At 48.4% G+C, this 13,418-nt stretch overlaps 1 protein-coding gene across 8 annotated transcripts in view; it reads right to left on the bottom strand.

Moving 5' to 3' along the window:
• The window catches only part of LOC127000010 (uncharacterized), a 238,333-nt gene that overhangs the window by 119,608 nt on the left and 105,307 nt on the right, over positions 1 to 13,418 (bottom strand). For 7 of the 8 annotated variants that reach the window (XM_050863391.1, XM_050863390.1, XM_050863384.1 and 4 more), the window contains 3 exons: positions 5,677 to 5,813; positions 3,220 to 3,267; positions 1,069 to 2,175 (listed from right to left, as the gene is read on the bottom strand). In XM_050863391.1, coding sequence (XP_050719348.1) covers positions 1,069 to 2,175; positions 3,220 to 3,267; positions 5,677 to 5,813 — 1,292 coding nt within the window. The remainder of the gene's footprint in view (positions 1 to 1,068; positions 2,176 to 3,219; positions 3,268 to 5,676; positions 5,814 to 13,418) is intronic. The other variant, XM_050863385.1, reaches the window with a different exon arrangement.

The raw sequence follows: 13,418 nt of genomic DNA, 5'->3' as shown, positions 1-13,418 counted from the left end.
GAGAGGGAGGGCACAAGGGGAGGGGAAAGAGGGAGGGGGGTCAGGCATGGGAGGGGGGGGGGCGCGTTCTGGGAAGGGGGTCGGGGGGGTCAGGAGACGTGTGAAGGGACAGCTGATTAGAAGGGGGTCAGCGGGGAACACCTTAATTACGCCGCTTCAAGAGAATTAATTGGTTGGGTTGGTGGTGGTGGTGATGGTGATGGCGGTGGAGGTGGAGGTGGTGGTGGTGGTGGTGATCGTGCTCGCGGTGGCCTTGTTTAGAGTATTTTTTCACCTTCTTTAATCAGTTATTTTTTTCCATTTACATTTTTTTCTCACTTTTCTTTCTTTCTCGCTTTTCCACCTACTTCTTTACCTCTCTTCTTTTCTTGTTTTGTTTTCATTTGTCTGTCTGTCTGTCTGAGAGAGAGAGAGAGAGAGAGAGAGAGAGAGAGAGAGAGAGAGAGAGAGAGAGAGAGAGAGAGAGAGAGAGAGAGAGAGAGAGAGAGAGAGAGAGAGAGAGAGAGAGAGAGAGAGAGAGAGAGAGAGAGAGAGAGAGAGAGAGAGAGAGAGAGAGAGAGAGAGAGAGAGAGAGAGAGAGAGAGAGAGAGAGAGAGAGAGAGAGAGAGAGAGAGAGAGAGAGAGAGACCCACCCTTAACACGAATGACGTAACACCCTCGCGTGGCTCTGTTCTGTCCTGTTTACCCAGGTGAGGAATCAAAAGGGTGAGACGAATGAGCCAATACCCCCAAGACGCGAGAGGAACACCGTCCACCGAGGGAGCAGGTAGCAGAAGGAAGAGGAAAGGAAGAAGCACAACAACACACCTAATAATGACGTAAAAACGGAACAGAGGAGCCATCTATAACAGGGCTCACAAGTGGACTGCAGATGAATGTCAAGGATGAAAAGTGATTAAGAGGTATACCGGTTGTGGAAGTATACAAGTAGAAATAGTTTTTTTTCGTGTTCTTGTAAATGGAAGAAAGAATTTGTATGTGTGTGCTGGACGCTGTGTCAACGAGTTCACAGCACCACAAGCGGATCACCTGAGGGGAAAGACAAAGGCAATACATGGCAGGACTTACCGGAGTTGAGGCCGTTCATGGAGGCGGAGGGGCGTGAGAGGGCCAGGGTTGAGGACGGTTGGCGAGACAGGAGTAGCGGAGACGACGCGGTGGGACGCAGGGGCGACGAGGACACCTGCCGGGGCGGTGTCGCTTGCGTTGGGGGTGTTAACAGAGAGCGGGAGTCGGGCGGGGAGGGGGCGTGAGAGCGAGTCACTTTGTTGAAACCTTTGACACCTTCGCGCTCCCCGTCATTAGGGTCAGAGGACCGGGAGGAGGAACTGACGGCAGAGTTAGTTCTGGATGCCGCGGCGCGGGCCGGGGGCGACAAGCCACTATCGCCCTCCATCTCTATCTCAATGATGCGGGTCACCCCCTGGGCCTGGCCAGGAGACTGGGGGAGTCGCCGCAGAGAAGTGTTGGTGGCTGCCTGGTCGGGCGGGCGGCCGCTGGTTGGGTGTCGGGTCAAGTCCCTGGGGGCGGGCGTGGGTGGCACCGGGCCGCCCCGCCGCGGACCAATGCCGGGGTCGTGGTTGATGGGCGTGCTGGTTATAGGCCCCGAGCTTATGTAGCCTCCGAGGGCTGGATTTTCGCGGAGGGGAGCCACGGGGGAGGCGACACGTCGGGACGGCTCCGAGCGTCCACGGCCAGGCCCACTTGGGGATCGCGAGCGAGTGCGAGGCATAGAGTGGAACCTGGCAGGGTCGTCGGCGGTGGGCGGGGACAGCTGGGAGTGGCTGGTGGAGTGACTGTTCTCTCGAGCCTTGCGAAGATTTCGAGGCAGCGTGGAGGGACGTTCGGCCGTCCCGTAGGTATTGGGCACTTCAGGCAGGAGGCGCCGCTTGGGGGTCACACGCACGTATGGCACCGAGGGGTGGTGGGCGACCTTTCCGTTGCCTGTGGCGTCCTGCGGAGGGGGGGGTGCAGGGCCCTTCGGGTGACGTGGTGTGACCACAACACCGTCAAGGCTGCTCATACTATATCGGCGGGACGGGGGCCTCCGAGGCGGCGGCTGTGAGTCGTCCCACGGAGGCTCGTTTTCGTCGGCTGGTGGGCGGTGTGCGCGTCCTCTGTGGTGGGGTGCGGGCGCCCGTGGCTCAGGTGAGGTCCGGCCCCCGCTGCTGGGATCTGTAATATATAATATCAGATTAGAAACACTGGAAAAGCTACCATTATTTTTTTCTGATAAATTTATGAGATGTTAGCGCTGAGATAAACAACACACGGTTATGAGTATACTCAGCATTAATCAAATCAGTGAGGAGACACAAAATGAATAAAGCAGCACGTCAGCCGAGACAAGCATGACACAGCGGGCACACTGATGCAACACTCGGGCGTCGGCGTGGCGGCCAGCACAAACAGGTCTGCCAGTCACCTGGTATCTTGGGTTCCCATGACCATCACAATGACTCTCAAGGAAACTATGGCCCCATAACGTGAAGCTGCCTATAAAGGGTTTGACAGATAAGGACAATATTATTATTACGATGCCTTTTTTTCGAATTTTATGCCTAGTGATAATTTTTTATAATGGAACAATCTTTCATAACACTTTCCAAATTAACATTACAGTTTCTAGGAAAATCATTGTGGGATGACATCATTTGGGGTCAAGGAGTACGCTGACTGGCAGACCCTGGCTACACGTGGGTCTTGGGGCAGCAGGCACAGAACGGACAGGAGGCGGTGCAGGCGAACACTGGCAGGTACCACGGCGAACACACGAGGACGGGATGCATTGAACAGCAGTACACGTGTTTGAACTTTTGCACCCACGTGATCATGAACAGTGATGTGATTCTTCTTGGCAAGTGATGAAATTTTAGTTTTATATCTTTCCATCTGAATAAAAATACTGAAACCGAATTACAAGCATCACAGCACAAACATGTGATTGAGAATGAACCGTATCGAGAACAAGGTAACTTTTTCTCATAAACATTAATTTGTATTGCTGTTCTAAGGCAGGTATCCATAATCAGCACGCGAGATAAGTAAAAAAAAAAAAGGGGTGGACTACAAAAATGAGGTTATGAGGTCAAACTAAAAAAAACCGGCAGGAATGGCAGGTAAAGGAAAACCATGCTAGGACAACACAAAATCAGTTTCTATACAAATAAATGAATAACACACCAACACGGATGCATAATAGGAACACTTGAGTCTTACATGAAGCGGTCGCCTCTCGCTGCGTTCCGTCCTCTCGCAAGTCTGATCCTGAGAGAAAACGGGCAAGGCGGGTGAAACAGGGCTCACTCTTATATACTACTGAAGATTTTTTTAAAAACTATTTTCTTTCTTTTTACTCTCTCTCTCTCTCTCTCTCTCTCTCTCTCTCTCTCTCTCTCTCTCTCTCTCTCTCTCTCTCTCTCTCTCTCTCTCTCTCTCTCTCTCTCTCTCTCTCTCTCTCTCTCATCTTTTACATATATTGTGCTGGTAATGATAGAGGTTGGTAATGTTGGGTTTGATGATGGTGACGTGGTAGTGGTGATGAGGGTGGTGATGAAGGTGAGATATGAACCCAGAAATGAATGAACGTCCTGATTGAAGAATATTGCACCTGTTCAAGTATACGACAGAAATATCCCTGTGGCCTTGATGCTATTTTGTTCCCAGGTGTTCCGTAATTAGCGTGGGAACGTTCACAGACAAACAGGTGCTGCTCAGCCTTCCCCGGGCGAGCTTTTTTCCGGCTGCTCCGCGTGAACGTTTATCCTGCACCTGCGACCCCCCAGCATATTCGTCACCGTCATAAAATGATTGCCTAAGTCATTTTCAAAGATTTCCAGGTTTTTCTCTACATCAATTTTTCAACATGTGACGGCTATTTTCTTTTATAGTTGCTTTCGTCATTCAGGGTTTGAGTGTTCTAAAATTGGCCTTTTCATTCCTGCCGAAATCTTAAGCCAAATGAGATAATGACACTTCTTACATGATTTCCTATAAAGTAGAAAATAATGACTTAGGCGCTTTGTTTACGAAGGTGACGATATACACAAATAGATGAAAATAACATAGATAGAGAGGAAGATAGGTAAAGATATAAATAGACGGGCAGATGGTTAGATAGAATGGTATACGTCAGCATATAAAAATAAATGACTGTTGGAGTGATTATATAGAAAAAATAAGTATGTAAATGAATAGAGAAATGATTAGACGTGCGTAAAATTTATCGTCAAGTTGAGTGTCAGGTGAGATCAATACTGCCAAATCCAGACTTCCAAACTTCTTCAGAAATTGTCCTCCCTTTTGACAGCGGACTTTTTTGTTGAATTTTTTTGTGTCCTTGAGCTGTTTCCTTTACCGTAATAAAAGAAATAAGTAAAATGAAAACATTTTACCTATATTTTGAACATAAATAGAGGAGGATAAGCCTAATTCCTTGCATTTTCAGCACACACCTGAGGCTCGACCCGGGGTGGTGGCAAACAAGTGAACATTGGCGGCAACGCTTCAAAAAAAAAAAAAAAAGAAGCCAGGATATAATACAGGTAAAGCTGGAGTCATACGCTACTGATAAAGAGGGAGATATAATACTGATAAAAACAATAGTAGAAAAAGGTAATAACAACAATAATACCAGAATGAACGACAATCTAAGTAAAAATTTATGCTTGACTGTTCAAAAAAATGCTTGACTGTTGAGGTGAAAGTTTTGGTAGCTGCACAGGAGGATGTGGTGGCGGAGGGGCAGAAAACAATGGAGGACCTCATTCATTTATATAACTAATGTGGAGGCGGGAGTGTTGGGATGGTTGGGGAAAATGCAGGATGGACAGGTGACTGGATGGATGGATGGGTGCTATTTTTCTGTATGTCTTTGTCTGTCTGTACTTAACACATATGTATTTATGTATGTATGTATGTATGTATGTATGTATGTATGTATGTATGAATGTATGTTTATATGAATGTATGTATGCATGTATGTATGCAGGCAAACATGCATGTTCACAAGTTGGTTGCATATATGTTGACAATTCAAGTCCATACTTATATAGTAAGATAACTTTTACTGAAAAGAGAGTTCATGGTGAACGTGAAGGTGGTGGTGGTGGTGGTCGTTGCCAAGTGTTTGATCTGGGCGTCAACCACAATTAAAAAGTGACAAGTATCCATCATTGAAACGAGATTAAAATGTCTTTTTCCCCCCAGGTATTACTCATGACACAATGTTTGAAACTATATATATATATATATATATATATATATATATATATATATATATATATATATATATCTATATATATATATATATATATATATATATATATATATATACTTAAGATAGGTAAACAAATAAACAGAGAAATATGTGCATATTAGAATTGAGACCCCACAAATTACTGCAGGAACTTATGCTGCACTATATTCTAAAGCTTAAATCTAAGCACTGTGATCGTGTTGTAAAGTGATGAAGCTAAATTCCCGTTACGAGCCACGACGCCCGGAGCCTCGAGGACAGGCCGGGCAGGGACGGGAGCGTTGGCGGTGTTTTTGTTCCTCCATAGAGATCACATGACTTACTCGCTCTTTTCTGAATACTAACCAGGTGAAAGATGATAAAATTTAATCTCTCTCTCTCTCTCTCTCTCTCTCCCTCTCCCTCCTACACACACTCACTGGATATGGTCCATGATCGCTTGATGAGGGACCTCTTAACCACATCGGTGGGCGGCACGTACACGTTGTTCTCCCGTCGACGGCTCGGCCGACGCACGAACTCGTTCATCCACTCCCCCGAGGCCAGCTGGATCTCTCTGCGGGGACAAAACACCAATTAGTGCCATCAGACAATACAAGCATAAAAAATACTAAGTTTATAATAAGCGACACCTCAGAGTTAGGCTGTTACAATGGAGAGTCTCAACTCAGTATAAAAAATGCATCATTAGTCAAGCATAAAAGTTAGGTATAATTGTGGCAGCCGGCAGCTTTACATTGTTCCTGCCGCGGGTCACTGCGTCTGTGCGAGGCAGAAACAAGGCGGCGGCGAGGCGAGGCGAGGCCCGTCAGCTGCAGCAACACCGACTCCTGCGACTCCTCGACAGTTTTATACAATTACTGTGGCTGTGCGCTTGACTGTGAAGGATGTCACGTGCTTACCCGGTGTAATGGGACGCACGAACAACGGTACAGAGAAGATGCAGGAGCACGATAGTAAGCAGGTGTGGCTGGAGTTTTTTTCTTAGCGAAGAGTTGCGTTACATCAGGCGTGCTGTGACGCAATGGTGGACCGGCTGATGGGCGGAAGAGTATCTCGTGAGGCAGCGGGTTTTTGCTTTACACTCGCACGCCATGTTTTATTATTCTTACTATTAGCCTTGCCTTGATGCTGGCCCCAACATCGTCGTCACCGCTCTAAATCCCACATGTTAAGAGACCAAAAAAGAAACACGAATCAGACATACTTAGGACTCACTCATCACATTGCATCAAAGTAAATATTTGGCTCAGTAGTCGAGTAACGCTGCTGAGCCCGGCGGGGTGCAAGCACTGGCTACTGGCACACTGTCACCGTCAGCGTCACCGTCGCCCGGCTCGACACGGCACGAAATGTACTCCTGCAGCCTCCGGCTTAACCTTTGGACCGGATCTCGAGGCGACGATGCATGACAGGAGTCTGGGCAATCTCTCTTTTCTGATGAGGTCGAGACATCATGTGACTTTTTATCACAAATGGAGACAGGGCAGCCGAGTTTGTTGCAAAGTAAGCGGGGAGGAACGCTGTGCCTTATAAGGACACAAAGGGAAAGGCGTAATAATGTATTAATTTTAGTTCTGAATGCAAATTTAGTTATTAGAAAGGTAAAAAAAAAATAGAGGGCAAGTGAACTTTTAGGTTATCAAAATTTTCATTTAAAAAAAACTGTTAATGAAAAACGCATCATTCACATCCTAACTAACAAACAAATATGAATGAATCAGATGTAGCTACGGAGTTATAGTAAACTACTTCAAAATAAATTCTTAAGGAAGGCAAACAACTTCTAAGGACGAACACAACAACAACACGAAGAGGCGACACACCCGCGAGGTGGAGGCCGCTTGCGACTCGCGGCCCCGCCGCCCTCAGTGCTCCGCGTGGTGCTGTCTAGTCTTACAGCGTGGGCAGCTGATGAGGAACGACAATAAACACTACACCATGAAGACAACTAGACTCGTGTAAAAGGGGTAAGGTGTGCCAGACTCGGTGACGAGAATAACTGACCGAGGGATAAAAAACAAAAGGCAGATGTGCGGATAATTATGGCTGTATGGTGGCAGGACCGCAGTGACGGCCAGCCTCGCTATCAGTCACTTCGGCTGCCGGGAATGGTTGGCGTTCTGCACGGAGCATAAACAGCCTCGAGGACGTGGCCCCACCCCGTGGCACACGACCGAACCCTGCAGGACCCACCCAGACACACTTTAGGAGACAGCCTAGCCAGACACGGAGTATGTCTGTCCGCCCTCCGCTAAACACTGCCTGCTCGGTCACGCAAGTTTTCCATTCTCGGTCAGGTCATGACAAAATAAATATTGTTGCTGCATTATTTCCACAGAACAATCTCTGCGGCTGAAATCACTTGTCAATTAACATTTACTCGTCTTTGTGGCCAGCGGAGGGCAACGTGACTGCACTGGAGGTGAAGTGAAGTGCAGTCACTCTAATATTTGGTAACGAAAATTTCTTTTCTCTTGACACGTCGCTGGTTTGTCTCTCGCCCACGGCGCGAGTATTTGTTCCTGCGACTCATGCTGTTTATTTCTCCGCGCTGGCTGCCTGTTTGTAAGATCTTTGTCCGATAGCATTCCAATGATCTTCATAAAGCGCTTAAAAACTCAACATTGAGACAGCATGTGTATATTCACGACAATAAGATCTCCGTGTAGAAGGGAGGCTGACCGCAGCTCCCCGGTGTTGGGGTCTGGCCGGGCTGCCGCCTCCTGCGTGGGTCACGACCTTGTCCTCGCAAGACTCGCACCAAGGACCCAGAAAACTTACCACCGAGACTTTCCGAACATTCCGTTGAATCACCCAACAAAGCCGCCGAAGCTGCATGGCGACGTGTGGGTGGGTGACCGAGGCCACGGACGGTGAGGTCATGGCCGGTATGGCAACATTGAGCAGGCCACCAGGATGAGGGCGTTTGGGCCGCGAGCAAGAGGAGTCATGTGGCAGCCGTACCACGCCAATCTTATGAAAATTTGTAGTTCATGACGAATCAACGCGTGACAAACCCTAAATAATTACCTGCAAGAAGTACAGGCGCAGGGCCCGGCGACCCCTGCCGCGCGCCGCCCTACCCAGCCCCTGCCGCAGTCTGAAGTTTGAACTGCCTTTGCTTCAGAAGACATTACGGTGTGTTCACCAATTCGTACGCACTGTTCCAATTATTATTATTATTATTATTATTATTATTATTATTATTATTATTATTATTATTGTTATTGTTATTGTTATTGTTATTATTATTATTATTATTATTATTATTATTATTATTATTATTATTATTATTATTATTATTATTGTCGTTGTTGTTGTTGTTGTTGTTGTTATCAGAAAAAAAGTTACACAAAAAATCTGGGGTGTAAAAAGCAACTAAGTGAAGATCGATAAGAATTTTTTTTATTATTATTCTGACAAGTTCAAACGACTGTTCAGCATTCTTGAATAGGCTAATGCCTGCTATGCGTACTAGGTGGAACAGTGCGTACGTATTGGTGAACATGCCATACCTCCCCCCTACTCCCCAGCCAGGCCTCTCGAGTTACCAGTGAGTTAGCATCAGCGTCACTATCGGCGTCACCATCAGCCATTCAAATCATTCCAAGCGCCTTACAAGGACCAAGTGTATCATAAGCTGCGGGGAAGTGTTTTCAGTGTGTTCTAATGTGTTTGTGTTCACCCTTGACGACGGGAAAAATGCGATCCATGAGTATTGCCCCACCTCCTGTACAAACACTTGCCGCCCCGCCCCGCCCCGCCCCTGCCACACGACGACCCTCTACCACGACTTACCCTGCCACCCTTTGCCCTGCCGCACGCGTTAGAATCCAACTCTGCAACACTACGTCACCTTCCTAGCCACATACCTTCCCTACAACTAGAAAAATCAGACACGTACAAACACTTTCCGCCCCACCCCTGCCACACCTGCCGCACTCCTCGGAACACATCCCTGCCACACCGCATCATCTCTCTTGTCACATACCTTCCCTGCCAACCGTTAAATCAGACACAGACAGACACACACAACGGTTTATTAGCATGAATTTTACGGCAGCCAAAGATAGGGTGAGTACTTGTATTATTGTTCCTAGCTATACGACTTGCTCATAAACCGTTGTCTGTCAAATCACTATGCAGTCTACATTTACACGTCCATGCACTATTGCTTCTATATGCACCCACCCACCACTACCTCCTCCATTCCGTCAATCTATCCCCACATCAAAAGACTTTCTTATCTTTATTTCCTTTCCTTTCTTTACCTTTTTCGTCCTCCTTCTTAACATAACATACATTTCCTCATCCCCTGCTACACACACATGCCCCTCTACCATACAGACCCATTACCCATTACTCTCTCTCCCTGCCAAATAGCATACGAATACCTCTCCTCCTCTAATCCTCCTTCCTGACACTCCCTTAACCCTCTTTCACACAAACACCCTTTTACTATACAAATCCATTACCCATTACTCCCCTTTCCTGCCAGTCCTTCCTCCCTGTCAAATACCTTGCAAACTCACCTCCTCCTCCCTGACACACACTCCCTCATCCCCTGCCACGCACAAACACCCCTTCACGTCCCCTTAACAGTACAGACAGACGACGCCCTAAATAAATCAAACCAAATAGGGCCCAGAAAACGTGGACGATAATAAGAGGGAAGACTTGGGCAGGACCGAGACTCCCCTTCACTCGGGTCTTGTTGTTGTGTCTGGGAGGAGGAGGAGGAGGAGGAGGGGGAGGAGGAGGAGGAGGGAGGATACAGCAAGCTCTTCAAGGTCTGGGTTTCCGCTGTGTCGGTTCCCATCCTTCTCTTTCTATCCTACAAGTCCTGCCAAGTCTCTCTCTCACACTCACATACACACGCCTTCCTTGTGCATGTGTGTGTGTGTTGGGGGGTTGGGGAAGAGGAGGGAGGGAATAGGGGACAGGAGGGAGGGGTAAGTATTGTGACAGGATCTAGCGAGGTCATTTGAAGAGGCGGAAGGGACAGATGGATGGGAGGGTGACAATGGCTGGATGGAGTGATGAAATTTCTGGTTTTGTCGCCATTGTGGTTCGGGCGAGTGAGGGAAGACGATGAAGAAAGAGTAAAGGGGAATGATAACAGTGAGCGGACGAAGGGGTAGGAGAGGCAGAGAAAGAGGAAAAGGCAGAAACGATGAAGTGTAGTAAAGTAGAAGAGAGATGAAAGGAGCAGCCGAGTGAAAGTAGAGCGAAGAAAGAAGTGAGAGAAAAGAAAACTCGAGAAGGGAAAGTGAAGAAAAGTAGAAATGGGAAAAAAAAGAGGAACGAACGAGTGAGGTGAAGTGGAGGAAAGGAAAGACAGAAAAAGCGGTCCAGTGAGGGAAAATTAAGAAAAGAAGAAGTAAATGATGTGGAGGTATAAAGGAAAGTGGTGGAGAGAAGGGAGGGGAAAAAAAAGGCGATCGTGAGGAGAAAGTGGAGACAGAGAGAACAGAAAAGAAAAAGGATGAGTGCAGGAGATTGGAAAAAGGAAGAAAGGAAGGCAGGAAAGAGAAAAAAGGGGAAGGATATGCAAATGTGATGGAAGAAGAGGAAAAAGTATGAAAGAAGTGGTGGAAATTTAAGAGGAGGAAGAGGAGATAAGAGAAAGGGAAAGTGAAGAAAAGGAGGAAGAGGAGAAATGTGTAACTGTGGAATCTTTGACTGACATTCATTACAGACATTTGCATTTGACATTTTCTCCCTCTCTTTGTCTCCCTCTCTCCTTCCCTCCCTCTCTCCCTCCCTCCCCCGGCACAAAGATTAACAAATATTTTCATTCATTCCCCGGAGCCAATAAATTCTGAAACATCATGTCCTGCGCTTTCTCCTTTCCCACGACTCGCACACTTCGAGGTGGACGAGAATCAGATAGTTCCGGAGATTTAACTTGACAATGCTTTTAGATTTCTTGGCGCTTATCTTTATGGAGCGTCGTCACCTGGAGTTGTTAGATGTGTTGTTACAGAGCGCCCGCTGGTCCTTTAGGTTATCTTTACATATAGAGCGGGCAGATAGGCTGATGTGTAGAGGAACACACACACACACACACACACACACACACACACCTCCAGCAGCGCTTCCTCAGGGCCCGCTACCCCCACACGGGCGCCCAGGGCCTCTACAGCCTCGACGTGTGTGTGTGGGGGGGGGGGGTCGCGGCATTGAAAGTGAGACCTTCTAGCCACATTCCCCATTTTCTTTCATTGGTCACTGCCCACACGCCGCCACTGGCACGCCGCGCCACCTGGCCGCCTCCACCACCGCCCGGGGCGCCCTCTGGAGGCCCCGCGGGGAAGACATCGCTGCGGCAAGATGTTTTCCTCGCAAATGATCGACTGCAGAGTAGACGCGGGAATGGGGACAGGCGACGCGCGTGGGTTTGTTTGTTCGCTATCGGCGGTGACACGCTTGTAGGTCAATGTTAGGGAGGGGAACGTCTGGAGGCACTGCTATAACCTTTCTCCCTTTCTACCGCGCTCCTTCCCTCACTCTTTCCTATGCGGCGGTTGCTCCAGTGGGTTGCTCCTCTTGCTCCTGCGCCTGCTCACTCTTCCTCCTCCTCTTCTTCCAGCCTAGGACTCCCACACGAGGTTCTCTGAGTCAGGGAGTCAAAGGTCACTTCCCGCTGTGGCCCCGAGACAAAGAGCAAGTCCCTCCCTACCTCCCTCCCTCCCTCCTTCCTCCTCTACCTCCCTCTCCACCCTCCGCCTCTTCCTCCCTTGGTCTGTGGAAGGGAGGGAGGGAGGGAGAGGGGGAGAGGGGTGAAGCTTGCCACAAAGCGAGTGAGGAGATAACACGAATATCCCGAGACACTCATTATGCTCACTATCTCCTTCCCGTTACTTCTCTCCGCCACATGCAGCGCGCCCTCGCTCCCTCTGCCCTACCCTGCCTTGCTTTACCTCTGCTCACACCTACTCTGCCTTGCCCCACACTAGCCTACTCTACTCTAACTCTGCCAAACCCTGCTCTTCCTTCACTTGCCCTGCTCTGACTCTGCCCAACCATGCCCTTCCCCACCCTCCCTTGTCTTAGCTTGCCTTGCCTTTTCTTACCTTACCCTCCCCCACGCCTCCCTCCACCTGTGCGCGCCTCTATTACCGGCAAATTACTGCTCACCAGCTTCCATGACTCGTCACACCTGGATGTTACGTGGACGGCCCAGGAAGAGGAACAAAGAACATCGATAGAGGTAGAGGTGTTATTGAACTTCCTAATCATTCCCGGGTGTTCGTTTCCACCTGTTTGCTTAGGCGAGGATGTTTGGGTACAGAGGTTGTGGTAGTGCAAATAAACGAGTCATTGCAGCGCTAAGGAATAAGTGATATAAAAACTCGAATGTCTACAGTCTGAATGAGTGGGTGGAGCTTATACAACACACAGACACACATACACACACACACACACACACACACACACACACACACACACACACACAAAGCTGCCACAACAAACACTTTCAATAGTCATTCCGTCTTTTACGATGTCTAAGACCCTGCCAAGCCCTTCCCCCCCCATTCACACCCCAATTGAGAGAAGAAGACAACACCACAACCCCCAACCCCTAGAATCTCACACCCTTACAAGCCCCAACCCAAAACCCACCCACACCCACACCCACACAACCCTCCAAGTATCACCACAACGCAATGCCCCTACACAACCCTTAACCCCCACAACCCACAGCAACACACGTACACACTCTTTCAACCTCCTAACCCCACAGTCTCCATAATAAACATCCCCACATTCTTTCAACCCCACAACCTCACGATCACATGCAGCATCCACCCCTTCTTCCTCCTCCTCTCCCCCCTTCTCCTCCCCAGAAGCAAGAAGCTGGCCTTACCCCGTCAGCTGGGGATGACATGCAACCCCGCACTCCCCCGCCCACACCTGGCTACCACGACCCACGGCTCAGGTGCAACGCCGGACAGGTGAACGATGCAAAGGTAAAGAGAGTCGTGGTGGTGGTGGAGGTGGTGGTGGATGAGAAAGAGAACAAAGAAAAGAGGACAAAGAGTAAATAGAAGAAAAGGTAGAAACTTGTCAGAAAAAGAGAATAAACTAAGAAAATAACAGCCCTTAAGACACCAAGTGAAGGGAAGAATGATGCTGGTGAATGAGGAATAGACAG

The sequence above is a fragment of the Eriocheir sinensis genome, chromosome 17, assembly GCF_024679095.1.
Source record: "Eriocheir sinensis breed Jianghai 21 chromosome 17, ASM2467909v1, whole genome shotgun sequence".
In the NCBI taxonomy this organism is placed as follows: Eukaryota; Metazoa; Arthropoda; class Malacostraca; order Decapoda; family Varunidae; genus Eriocheir; species Eriocheir sinensis.
The sequence above is the reverse complement of the archived record's forward strand: the minus strand, read 5'-3'. Positions and strand labels throughout refer to the sequence as shown.